This window comes from Crassostrea angulata, chromosome 1 (assembly GCF_025612915.1).
Source record: "Crassostrea angulata isolate pt1a10 chromosome 1, ASM2561291v2, whole genome shotgun sequence".
Lineage (NCBI taxonomy): Eukaryota > Metazoa > Mollusca > Bivalvia > Ostreida > Ostreidae > Magallana > Magallana angulata.
The window spans coordinates 39637920-39652405 of record NC_069111.1 but is presented as its reverse complement, the minus strand read 5'-3'; the positions used below and the strand labels follow the sequence as shown (position 1 = coordinate 39652405).

General features: G+C 31.9%; 1 protein-coding gene across 1 annotated transcript; it reads left to right on the top strand.

Annotated features, from left to right (window-relative positions):
* Nucleotides 1–1033: 1033 nt before the first annotated feature.
* On the top strand, nt 1034–13363 carry LOC128159956 (VWFA and cache domain-containing protein 1-like). The gene is made up of 24 exons (XM_052823198.1): nt 1034–1086; nt 1366–1558; nt 1731–1793; nt 2054–2200; nt 2459–2658; nt 4231–4390; nt 5736–5958; nt 6117–6242; nt 6369–6448; nt 6767–6899; nt 7025–7301; nt 7386–7479; nt 7606–7771; nt 8320–8402; nt 8768–8940; nt 9273–9380; nt 9547–9660; nt 10003–10105; nt 10901–10996; nt 11101–11235; nt 11399–11511; nt 11659–11778; nt 12449–12588; nt 13025–13363. The coding sequence occupies exons 1-24, from the start codon at nt 1079–1081 to the stop codon at nt 13324–13326; spliced, it is 3357 nt and encodes a 1118-aa protein (XP_052679158.1). The 5' UTR covers nt 1034–1078; the 3' UTR covers nt 13327–13363.
* Nucleotides 13364–14486: the final 1123 nt, after the last annotated feature.

The window sequence follows — 14486 nt, the reverse complement described above, 5'->3', positions numbered from 1 at the left end:
TTCTCGATCGATCATCGAATGATCGAGAGAGAAATATTATTACAATAAAAAAAAAAATACTAAGTAAAATAATAAGTTCTTTTTATTCCATTAGGTATCAAACTTATTTTATTTTATATTATAAAAATGAATAATTGAAAAAGATTCTATTTAAGGAAACTAATTACTTCATCTGCTGTAATAGTACTAACATTTTTGTCAGGCTTATGGTTACAAAATAAAATCATGCAACTGAAAACAGTCTCTTATATGAGACTATTTTCAGTTGCATGATTATGAACCTAAAATCAAGTTTCATTCGTTAACGCCGATTCATTATATTGAACTGCAATGCCGAGAATCCAGATATGTATACCCTATCTATCTAACTTTAACGGTTAAACTTTTGAAAGGAAAAAATAGTACAGCACAAGATTTGTAAACAGTCTGCCGGAAACTTTGTCTCCAATGAGATAGGGCTGGAAAGAATTAAGGGTGTGAGTGACCCATGGCAGTGCAAATATTAGATAGAAATAAAAGATATATCGGTGCTCAGTAATTATTACATTAAATAAATGTCATCCACGGAAAAGTACACATTTAAAAGTAATTAATTATCCATTTAAATAGAGTAAACTCGCTTATTACCACAGTATCGGTACAGAGAGCATCCCACTCTTATTGATCTATTTATAGATTTTAAAAGTTTGTGTCTGTAGGGTATGTATTGAATATCACACAATAAAAATTAAGAATGATAGGATTCTTTAATGAGGTATTTTATGACCGCAATTTCCAAGAAAATGGTTGAGATTAATAAACGCAAAGTTGCAGCATTGCGGAAAATGGCTTCCTTTTAACCCATGGCCATATATGAATTTACACCCATAGTAACTGATTTTCGTTTGTTGTAGAACTTAATGTTTGTATTCATTTTGTAAATCGGTGAGGAGTTGCAATTCTTTGTTTCTGAACCATACAAAACTAATTGTCTATTTTGAGAGCACAATAAAAGGTTTTTCAAGTTGATTAAATGTCGTTGCGTTATGTGTTCATTTTCCAGTCCTTTGTACACAGCGGACAAGAGAACTCTATTATCATGAGCAGGTAATATAAAGATATTTTTTTATTTTAAAATTGAACTGTTTTCATTCAATTTAAATAGTTGTTAAAATTCCTTGGTGTGGATTAGCCTGAATTTAATTATGAATATGAAAAACAACAAAGATTCCCCACATTATTTAAAATGACCATGCAAATATATTGTAAGAGTAAAGCGTGTTTATGATAAAAAAAATATATTACTTCATCTATGGATGATGATGTATTAATGGTGTAAAATATCAATGCAAATATTAAGACAAATTCACCTTTTCCTGGTTTCAGCTTTACTCATGTTTTCAAGCAGTTGACAATTTCATCGAATCATGAGTTACACAGTCTTCCTGTAGTTTTCGTTATATTTTTAACGCTGCATAGCTCAGTTACAACTGACGAGTATACCAATATCGAAAATGAAGAACTAAGAAGAAAAATTGAGAGCATTATGCGAGACAAACTTGGCGCAAATGAACTCCAGGTACTCTCTCTCTCTCTCTCTCTCTCTCTCTGTTCATGAGGCAAAATACACACGTTACGCATTTTGTTTGTATGGTCATTATTCTATAATTACAGTTACGATAAATTTGTTCTGTTGTATGATTTTTGTAACTGTAATTAAGCGTATTTTCTCTATTGCGTGTGCTGTTTAGGCATACATCGAACACCTGCATTTTACATTTCATCCATTGGACGGAAAGAAGGTGTTGAAAGAGGTAATTTGATCCACTTATCTTCATTTGTTTTCAAAAACATTATTAGTATCGTAACAATGAATTATTCCAAAGCATTATTTAAGTTTGTCTTATTTTAAATCTAGGATTGTTGATAAATGTATTTTGAGTGAAGACATCACTTTCGAATGCACATTCTTTGCATTTTGATTTGTTTAGAACTGTAAACACTAAACAGCATGTTGAATTCGATTGACGCATTTCCATCACATTATAAATGTAATCCATTGTTTTTTGCGAAGGTGACAAGGTCGATAAATACTAGAGTGACAGAAAACACCAACGCTTTGAATCTACTTAAGCAAGCTGCCGAGAGTACTTTTGCAGATTCCTTTGCAAACCACACAGTGAAAACATCAAAAGTTTGTCAAAAAGATTTGAATGGAAAGGTATAATTGTGATAAGAAACACGCACAATTCGAACTTCGACTAATTTACTAGTCTTCTTTTTTTTTTTATATATAAATATATTTTAGAACAACTCAATTAATAATCATTTAAGTCCTACTTATAGAACTGAATTAAACTGAGATATTGCATTTTTTGCATCGGTTGCAAATGATTAATTAAACATTTTGTAAAATATAGTCTATCAGTGATTAAGACAAAAGTTTGCAAACTTTACCGTATAGTGTACATTAAAACAGGCGACTCATACCGTAGCTTGCTTTTTGGGACCAAATCAACATTCGGCAAAACCAATGGTACCACCATTTACAATAACTAATGCAATGAACGAGAACAAAAGAGTCCAGCATCTAAAACGACAGCTTATAGCTACGGAGGAAGGTCAGCTTATTTCATCACCACCTGTCAAAGACTATCCCAGGTTCTACCAACAGTTTCGGTATTTATAAGTTTTATTCTAATCTAAAATGGAACAGTTACAGTGAATCTAATTTGCATGGATAAAATAAAAACATATACAATGTCCTGGACTCGCAAGACTCCTTAATTATAGGTGGAAGTTTGATTGATACACATTCTTTCGGTTCCATGCATTTTAGCATATAATCATTGTGTGACACAGAATTATTTTTTATGATAATTTTTTCATCATTTGTGTACTAACTACAAACTTCTATTTTAATTAGAAGAATAACTGCATTTTTTGTAAAACTGGAACTCTACCTACACTCTATAGCGACCTCCATAGCTTTCTATGACCTCCCAACAATTACAATTTAGCGAAATGTTTTAATGTTAAATTACTACATTTCTTCTCTTAATTTCACAAGTCAAAACCTCTATATCAACAGATATCTTTTAAGTGGTATAATCTGACCCCCAATTGGATTGTGGACTTCTCTGACCAAACTCAAGAAAGAATAATCATACCATGACCAGGCTACGCTCAGTAAGAATTCGTCCTATATACTTGCGATGTAGCAGCCGCGAAGCAGATCTGCTTCGCGTCGATTTTAAGTCTGTTAAAAATAATCTGCAGAGGAAAAACACATTTTTTGTACACTACAAACCTTTTTGAACATGCATATGTAGTTAAATCCACAAAATATTCATTTAATGGGTCGTACCAAGGCATTTTGTTAATATACACGTTTGAATTTGCCTGCCATTTTGTCGAAATTGCACACGGAATGTCTCGGATTTTATCATTAACATGGCGACCGTAAACATCGAATTTTCAAACGTGATGTCAAAAGTGGCAGTGATTTCGTTGCAAAAACAGTAAATGTGGATTATTGGGATTATAAAAGAGCAACAATGTAGGTATTTGAGACAAATCATTTGAAAATTTAGGCGAGAGACAGCTAGATATATTTTTTTTTTATTTGCTCAGAAGGGAGTATATGGAACGAATTCTATCGTTAAACCATGTCCGTAGGATATCTGTCATTTTAACGATAGAACATTCTACCTCACCGAACCCGAGCGTAAAAAAAAACCTCAAAAAGCAATTCCGAACCTTTTATACATAAGCTTGTCTCCACAATATTTTCACGGTTCTAGTCTTATTATAGATGAAATACCTAAATTCCTAACACCCGGGTATCATAGATTGAACGCCCTAAAATTTTCCTAATTTTCCTAAAATGTCGAAGTTTTGATACTTTTGGCAAAAAGTTTTCTGTGAGAAGTTTTTTGAAGCATCTTACATTATTTTCATTATTTTATATCTTTTCCCCGTGGAGAGTGTACGACTCTTTATTGGAACAAAAACAAAAACCTTAACACAAGGATATTTTGTGCTAAGGTCCTTTTGATATTGACCCTGTGGTTCTAGAAGTCGAAAAAGTGAAAGGTTTTTAAACGGACAGACATAGGAATGGACAAGATACGCATGATCAGAAAAGCTCACGTGAGCTGTGAAAATGTTGCGTTGTCAATTCACCCTTCCCCTCACCTTATTTTTACAACAGATTCTCAGAAGTTCTACATACCTTTTACCTTTTTACAGAAAAGTGTACATCTCAGCGGTTAGTCCGGTACCAAAAGACATAGTGATTGTCATTGATCGGTCAGGATCAATGGCGAGGCTCCATGGTAACAGATCTTTGCTGCAAATTACTATTGATGCAGTAACTAGTTTACTGGACACGCTAAATGAAAACGATAGGGTACGTACACTTGTTAAGAATATATGATTTTTAGCAAAACCTTAAGCGAATAACGGTTTGGAAAAAAAATTGAATTTACCTCATTGACTTAAAAATAGACTCACAGACACTTCCACGAAAACCGCTCTCTTGCAGGGCAAAAAATATACTTTGCCGAAATTTTAGTTGTTAGATAAAAAAAAAAATGATGTCATTGAAACAATTGACAATACGTCATATTTCACAAAACTATGTCATTTTGCCCAGGCGAAAGTTACTGTTAAGGGGGCTATTAACAGAGCACTGTACCAGATTTTTGCAATCTAACATGCCGTCATACCTTGCCCACCAGCGCCCTTTAAAATCTAATAAAGAGTACGACTGACCATTACCATATATAAGAGTTTAAAAACACTGAATTTGTTTTGGGTTGTTAAAACCTGTCATGTAAGATATTAATATTTATAAAACATCCTGAATGAATATAATTCAGTTTGATTTGTGAGGGTTTTTTTTTAATTAAAAATTGGATATTTAATCTAAATAATGAAATACTTCTAGCAACTATTTTTGTCAGATCTATATTTCTATATAGAGGGAATGAACTTAAGTTTATATTCTCTGTTTTTATGAAATACATGACCATCATTTTCTCCGATAAGAAAACTATTTTTTCCTTGGTAATTTCTTTTATGAGGTACTTAGAACTAAATAAGTATTCAAGAGTAAATAAATCTCGGGTAAATCACGCTAAACAAAATAATGTGAATACATATACACTCTAGGCAATAATCTATCATAGAAGATATGATGATATCTTAGGAAACCACGGCGTACAAGTTACACAAATGTCACCTATTGCCCTGCACTGTGTTAAAGGTCATTGACCTTCTGCTAGGAAGAATAACTGACATAAACGATTCTCATTTTTCTTTAAATAGTCTATATAAAAGGCGATTTACTTTAATTGTTCGTATTTTTTTTTTGTTGTTGATATTATTAATTTGATATCAAAACATAATTTTTTGACTGCACACGATTATTAATCCTCATTGATTTTTCAGTCGATTGATCGACAATAGTAGTGCATTGGTCGACGGTCTTCAAACTGTCTAATAAAGTATAGTTTACGCTTTGTTTTGGACCATTGGGTAGTCCATTACCAAGTTTAGTTGTGTGAGAAGAAACGGACACTAGATTCGCTGCATTTAGTGAACGTTCTATAAATTTTAACAATGTACGTTCAAAATGTAATTCTAAAGTGCTCGTTATTTTGTTCAAAAACGAAAGTTTGTTACATCAATTGTTTAGAAAGGAAGGTATAATTGTAAATTAAAACATTATTCTTTTTTAATTTATTTTTTAGGTTGGGATAATTGTGTTTGATACAGGAACAGTAGTTCCGGGTGTCTCTATCAGGAAGTGTGTGGGAACAAATTTAGTCAAAGCGTCGATAGAAAATATTAGATTTTACCAGAACATTATTCAGCAGATTCAAACGGGAGCTAGATGCAATTACGAATTGGCCCTGCGTGATGCTTTTCAGTTCTTCGGAAATTCTAATTACAGCTTCAGAGTCGAAAAACGAGGTGATTTCGATTATTTTGGCATAAATTGCATGTACCTTTTCATAAAACCAGAATGTTAATAAGGACATTGTTCTTTTTTTATTTCATTTACTTTTCATCTCGTAGATTAAATTTTGCAAAATGGATCACGAAAATGAAGTTTATTTTGTTGGTTTTAGAACAGGTTATTATGTTTTTATCCGATGGATTACCAACCATTGGAGGAGATCCAGTCAAAGTTATTGCTGAGGAAAATAAAATCCTGAAGAATAAAGTTGCTGTATTTACCTATGCCATTGGACAATGTAAATGAACAATATTTGCAATACAAGTATATAATATATCCATTGTTAGACATACAATTAAAACACATTCATAATCATGATTATAATGCCTTTATAAGGTTTTGTTTAATTTATATTTTATTATAGCTTGGAATTTAACGTCACTTTCCGTTCTACGAAATATGGCATGGCAGGTATATAGTTACCCAGAGTACGGGGAAATCAAAGTAAGTTTTATTGCTGTGGTTTCAACAAAATTCGTTGAATATCATTTTTCATGGATTTCGATGTTAATTGATTCACGAAAATAAATGTTCATTTAAATGCAATTTTTACTAACATTTTGTATTGATAAGATAATTGGCCACGAACTCACATATCCCTGAAACTGTGATTTTCACTGAATCCACCAAAATTGATCCCCACGATTATTAATGAAACCACAGTATTTGCACGCTTTAAAAACTGCGTTACAAACGTATTAATTTTGTTTTTATAAATATATTTATCCATTGCTATTTGTTCATTCAAAAATATTTTTAAAGAAAGGTACTTTCAAACACGTTGTTGATCCTACAAAACTGAAGGATGAGATTGGATTCTACTATAGGGAATTCGTGAGTAAAGGAAACGATGTAGCAACTATCATCTTTAAGCAATACAAGCATTTGCAAAAAGGTAATTTGTAAAATTGTGACAGAACTTTTTATCAAGCAAAATTGAACTCTATATTTACAATCAAAGAGTTATTCATTTAAAAAAAGAATTATTTTTTATGCTAAGTATCTTCAACTTTTTTTTAGCTTATATGCCTTATATGTTTGTCTGCAAGCAACTTCACGATACAAACAATACAGTTTTTGGAGCAACGTGCCTTGAAATGTCCCTCACGAGTTTTCTAAGGGAGCCAGTAATATTTTACAATGAACAACATTCTTATGCCTTTATGATTGACGGAAAAGGACGTACAATTCTCCATTCATCCTTATCGAAAGCTTCTTCGTTAGAAGCTGACGAAGAATTCACAAGTATTGGGTTCTTTGAAAGAGATAAGGGCCCGGTCGTAGAATCAATGAAGCGGTACGTTTGATTAGTGATGATTTTACATCAATTTAAAGGTATAAAAAATAAACGACTTATTTCACTTAAAATTGATATACGCAGGGGAGAAGCGGGGCAAACCTTTACATACACCACCAACGCGTTTTCCAAAGGAGAAGCTTCTTTATCACAGAAGATAAATGTATATTGGGAACCTGTGAGTACACGTACTATGTTTCAATTACTAGTAGTCAAGTGTATACATTGTGTTATTCCATGTCATTGATGACGTTTAGTTTTACTGTATACATTCTCACGATGATTAATTAATTCAATATTTCAGATTTTGCACACCAATTTTTCATTGTGCGTCGTTTTAGCTGATAGGGACGGAACAATTAACTACAATATAACGCCGTCTACACAGGAAAGGTTTTATTATCATCGGAGTGACGCCACTACAGACAACAGAAAGGCTTGTAGCCACTTCAATCGACAAGCAGTTAAAGGTAGAATAAGTCTCTCTCGGAAAACATCTAAAATGTATTGATATTAAGTTTTTCTGATGTTTCATCAATGATAGTGGGCAGAAATTTTCGTTTATTTGGTAAAATTCGCAGATTTAAGGATACTTGAATTTATGGCCAAAGCTTGCATTAATACAATATCTTATTATAACGAACATAGCTATCATGGAATATTAAGGAAACACAGAATTAATTTTTTCTTTAATGTTTTCATGTAAAATTCCCAAGTACAGTTGCATTGGTTTTCTAATAGTTTTTCTCTATGTTGATACTACAAACGATAAAAATTTTTTCAATCGAATTATTATGGTCAAAAGTTTGAAATGAAAACATAATTTGACAATGAATTGTGATTCATTAACAGATAATCTGAATACACCATCTTTTGTCGTCGAACTCTTGTCGGTTATCCTCAACTTTATTTTTACAGAATTTTGTTCTCTATTATATAAAACTTATTGTTTTTAAAATCAGATTATCTTTGAATTTTTGTGTTTGATATGAGCAACAAACTGTTTTTCTACGATCAGAATTTTCAACTGTGAGTCTTACCCCAGCCGCATTTATAGATCCTGAAATGTATTGGGAAAACGACGATAATCCCGGATTAAGAGTATGTCGTTTAATGATTTTTCCTTTTTTGTATTTTTACACATTTCATTTAGAGTACAAGCGTAACCATTATTTTCTCACAAGTCGTAAAGAAAAAAATGTTCGTAATGAAATTGTATTCTATGTTACAACTTAGTGAATAAACATTCAATTATAAATACAATTTGAAATGTTTTGAACAATGTCATCATCAATTATTTAAGACATTTCAAATTGTATTTATAATTGAATGTTTATTCATTAAGTGTATGGTAATAAGCTTTTGTGATTACGTCTCAATACGAAATAGAATTTTATTGTTCTCTTTTCTCAAGTTTTGTAACAAAGCATCGAATGTATATATGATCACACTTTCTGTTACTGCAGCCATCAATTCTAGACAGCGTGTTCATTACGCACTTTGCTGAGGAACTGTGGTTAAATTTTCATCAGCATTCTTCAGACACAATATGGCGTTTTATCGGAACAATAGATGGCGTTTTAAGGGTGTATCCGGGAATTCAGATTCCAGATCATTATGACCATACACAACGGCCATGGTGAGCTTTTTTTTTTTTTATAAGTAAACTACATGTATTAGTTATCTTCCGTTATTGTCTGTAATGCAGGTGTAAATTAATAGTTTTTAAAATAGTTTTCGTTGGTCACATATCACAGTGGTCATGATCTCATTCCATTGAGTATCCTTATGGTCATATAAATGCTACGTTGGTATACTTTAATCATAATCACAATGATTAAATGTTTGCGAAAAAGTCTTTGAACTCAAAAATAGTGAAATTATAGCCATTATATTCACTAAAATGTTCATTGTATTATCATTTTATTTACTTTTTCCAGTATCTGATAAAATGATGATTTCCACTTTCAGGTTCAAAAAAGCATTGGCATCAAGGGATAAGGTCATTGTTACGGGTCCTTACCTGGACCAATGGGGAAGTGGACACGTCATCACAATTTCTAAAGCCATTGTTAAAACGTAAGCCTTCGCAAATTTGAAGAAAACATTTTCTAAAGAGATGTTATGAATATGATACCGAGTTCTAAAATACCAGATTTGATCCAAAACTGAAAAATACCGCATTTATGAACAGACCGATTGTTACATCGTACGATGTTTCATCACATTCATATTCCTTTTCCAGAATCACAAAATATAATTCCTTTGTTGTTGGGGTCATGGCGATTGACATTTCCATCACTCATTTCCATCAAGTGCTGACTGATTCTTACCCAATTTGCAAAGAATTTTCAACAAGGTTTGTCAACTCATATCGGTTTAGTTTTGTAAAAAAATAAAGCGTAATTTACAATATGGAATGTCTTAATTTCTGTTTTTTCATATGTAAATAAAAGTTACTTCAGTTTTTTCCGGTAATAGTCATAAAGAATATATATATATATATATATATATATATATATATATATATATATATATATATATATATATATATATCTTTTGAGTAAATTGGAACTTTTAAAACGTGACAAATAACGATTCGATTTTCTTTTGAATTCACGATGTGAAATTAATTTTATTTTTTAAAAAGTGGGTTTTTTTCAATTCTTGACAATACTTTCAATAATGAAATAAATTACAGCTGCTTTGTCATGGACGATACTGGTTACATTGCCATGCATGATGACTTTGTTTACGTCTCAACGAAAGTCCCAACTGTTGAAGGAGTGCATATTACACAAAAGGTTCATTTATATTGTTGGATGTAAAGCAGATTTAGTAAATAAAAAAGTATTATTTTATTTCCATAAAGGATCTGCACGGCTTTGTTTCCAAATTATATGTGTATCAATTTATCTTACTTTTAAATTTAAAATGTGCGTCAATGGAAAAATATTTCGCTCCCTTTAGATTGTACTTTTATATCCGCCTAATAGGTAACATTAAAACTATCAAACTAACTGAAAGCAATGGCGCAAGAAAATATAAATTTCGAACTTGGGTACTTACCTTGGATTTTTTCTGTCAGGTCCTTTCCTTAGCTTTGATTTAGTGTATTCCTTTGTTAGGTACCTACAGTAAGCATTCGTCTTGTACTTTTTTCATCCCTTATTCTTGTAATGATCATCAGATAAAAGTACTATTACGTGCTAACATTTTTTTAGTTATGCTGATTTCCTTGTTTTTTTTATTATGATTGCCTTTTCTGTTATTGTTTAGGACGGATGATTATGTTTTATGGGTTTTTTTTTGTAGTTTTGTGTTGTATATGTATATTACAACATGTGCTTATTTTCATTTATATCATTGTTTGATTATTTTCATTTATATCATTGTTTGATTATTTAATTCAGTGTCTGAGAAGTGCTGTTAGTTCAAATGTAAATATAAGAACTTAAGAATTTTAGTTGCAAGGAGCATGGAAGATAAAAGAACCCTCAAGACAGGTCCTATATTTTTTATTTGTAATACCAAAATAAGCTTAATTTTCTTATCTTAAACCTAATAAGGCATTCAGATTTCTTTAACTTTTTTCACAGAATCCAGCTATTGCAAACCATTTGCTGAAAAACAACATGATGACCAGAAGAGCATGTTTGGATATTCTTGCAAAGAGAACACACTACTCGTTTATGGTAAAGTCATTGGAAAGAAGTAGTCAAATGATAAGAAATACAGTTTTGTTTTAACCATAGATATTTTAAGAAAACATTACTCATTGGCGTTTTTTAATATGCAGGTATCAAAATCTCATCCTAGAGGAGAAATAGATTTTTCTGAGGAGCACTTTAAACTCCTTCCTGTTCCTAAAAGCGACTTATTCGTTGTAGTGGAAGATCAACGATATTTCAACAATCAGGAGACATGTTGCTCTGTAAGTTATATCTAAACAATTACTTTATACATGCAAACATTCAAGCAATAAATGAAAATAATTATCAATATACTTTTATTTGTTCTATATCAACGTCGCATAGAATTGGTTACAAGTTCGTGTGTTTTCATTTACCCCAAAACATCTTCAATTGAAATCTTAGAGCACCAGCACATTCACTAATGAAGAGCAATACTGCAGCAAATCTGACTGCCCATGTGTATGTTTCAAAGAAATCCCTAGCAACCACTGCGAAGACCATTTGAATTTGTTGAGGTAAGTTTATGTCCTATTGATCTTCCTTTGACAATAAAAAACAATGCATTTTCGTCAAATTTTCGAACTTGTCTGCTATAGTAGAGTCAGAATGAAGCTGTTTGACAGGTGTTCAAATGCTAACATACTTAATCCACATAATTACAGTGACACGCCTCTGTGTCCTTCGAGTTCCTCCCATACCGCAATAGATCTGCCACAAGAAACCGACCGAGCCCTTCAACTATGTTTCGATCCCAATTGTACCAGAAAAAGTATGCAAAGACGGTAAGTTAATAATTAGATCAGAATAATTATATATTTTGTATATTTATGTCAGTTTTACAGCAGAATAGCATGCATAATGTAGTAATTCCAGTTCAAACCGTTGCAGAATAGCTCTAAGATCCCTCTATATAAGACACCAATCAACGCTGTAGCGTTAGGTTATTTACTACATGTATTCTAATCAAAGTATTACTAATTAGTTTTAAAGAATATAAAATTTTTACATGGGAGTACAAAATGGGGGAATTTTCGCAATTCCTCAAAGATAAATTTAACCCTTATCAACTAATTTATAGTCTTGGATAACAATTTATTGATCTTGAACAGCACATATAGGTTTTACCTCTTGAAACATGGTTCTAGAGTACAAACAAACTGCTTAAGTAAGATTTCCCATACATTGGAATGTCCTTAGTCATGTCATTTTGTAAAGTTTGAAATTACTGAGTGGGTGTAAATTTGTATTTGCACCCACCCAGTTAATTCAAAATTTACAGTATGACAGTTAGTAGGCCATTGGTGTACAGAACGCACATATTCTTTAAAGTTTATTATATTTTTTACTATAGTTCTAGTCATATTTATTTTATCTAAGAAAAATGCATATAAGTTTAGTTAATATTCAAAGAAATGTCTGAGCTTGAATTTCATCACAATCTTATACTTCCAGTGAGTGTTTTAAATCAGCTGGTTGTAGCTGGTGCTCAAGAGCAGAAAGCTTTACTCCTTTGTTTGAAGAATATTGCACTTCCAGGAGCGACTGCTATTTTGGCATTAAAGGAAACCACCCTCCAAATTCAAATAAAAAAGGTATCTATACAACAAATCGTCAACTGAAATAAATCCATGCGTAGATAATAATAAAATCAATATCATTCCGATGTGAATTTGAACATTGGGCTCAAATCTGAATCAATTTTAACCCCCCAAATAGAAACTGTAAAATTTTCTTTAACCTGACGCTGAAAACACAAAGATCACATTTCTGCCGTGAATAAAAGAAAATGATGCAAAGTTTGGTAACGCTTCGAATTAAAATAAAGCTCTTTGTACATCTTTTAATTTTTTTTCGTATATTATTGTTCTTGTGATTACATTCAAAATTAAATTGAATAGAATTTTTTGTAGACTGATTTTATTTATCAATCAATTTAATGTAGGAAAACAACGAGGGAAATTACATTTTTGGTGTTGTTGTATGTGGAAAAATTATATGATAATTTCATTTTTCCTGACATATTAGCAGAGAAAAATTCTCAACATGCCTCCGATGACCAGAACAGGTTACCCATCCTTCTCCTTGCTGGTCTGTTTTGTGGAGTTCTTGTCATGACTGTTGTTGTAGTGATTATACTGTTAATGCTTAAACGGAAAAGAAAAAACATGAACTCCAAACACATTCCTGCAAATCTTCCCGTCCGTCCGGCAGAGAATGGGTACGTGGTAGCGAGGGTGTATCCTGACGGTCGGCCTGCTGCTTATTTTTCACGTTCACAGTTTGGAACCGTTGTTTATCATCATAACTTTGTTTTTGAGAACTCAACGTGAATTCAGCACAACGTCAAACCAGAACACTTTTAATTATATATATATATTTGATCATATTCTTCTGAAATTCTATTTCAAGGATCTTTATCATCATTTTATTATCATGAATTTGTGTGAAGAACTCAGTGTGAAAACAGAACACTTTTAGTTCTGTTTTAAGATTCTTTTAAAACCACCTTGTAGAGAAGTTTTTGGGACAAGTGTAAGAAGGGGTGAAACGTGTAGATCTTCGCTATTTTAAGCAAAACGCTCAAAATTTCAAACATTAATTTATTATTGGAAACTCTGCCAGATGTGGCAACACATCAATGTCGTAAACAGTAGAAATTCCAGAAGAAAAATGTGCATCTAACTATTTTTGCGCTTGTTTGAACTTGTCTCGTAATTGGTCCCGAAATTATTTAATGATGCTGGATTAATACCCATAAGATCTAATATATCAAAATTTAGGGCATAATTTTTTTTTGGAAAAACTATCTTTGACTATTAAGATTTGAATAGTAAGGAGATGAATTAAGACAAGAAATGGCCATGACCGTTCAGCTCTTTATAAATTCTACTATTGATCATAACATTTATCTCTCTTGAGTAAATCCGGAAGTCGGTTATCCGAGCAGTATTTTTACTCAGTAGCATTGTTTTCCGGTTCATATAGTGAGACTTCCTCCGTAGTGAAACTTCCCCGAAGAATGGCTGTGTAGTGAATCGTCCTCTTTGGGGATAGCTATACACTAGAAATTAACCATATTGAGACTTCCCTCTGTGTGCTTGGCTTAGATTTTATTTACGGTATATCGTCGATAAGGTTTTCACAATTATCAATTACAAAGTGCCAGAAAAAATTATATTACTTGGATTTGAAAATATTTACTATCCTTTTGGTCTTATGTAAGGCATTTTCGAGGCTTATCTATTCATGCTTTTTAATTTCAACTCGTATTCTTTAAATATATTTGCAGTTACCTGTGGGTTGTTTTTTTGTGTGTAAATTTTAAGTAATATTCTTTGATTTTGTGCACCACAAATAAAGTTCATATAAAACTATAATTGCTTTAGTTTGTATATAAATGCAGTGCATGTGATTAAAGATGGATGAATAAAAACCAAATTCATAAAACTGGTGAATCACCATAAAATGCACGTAATGCATGATACCACTA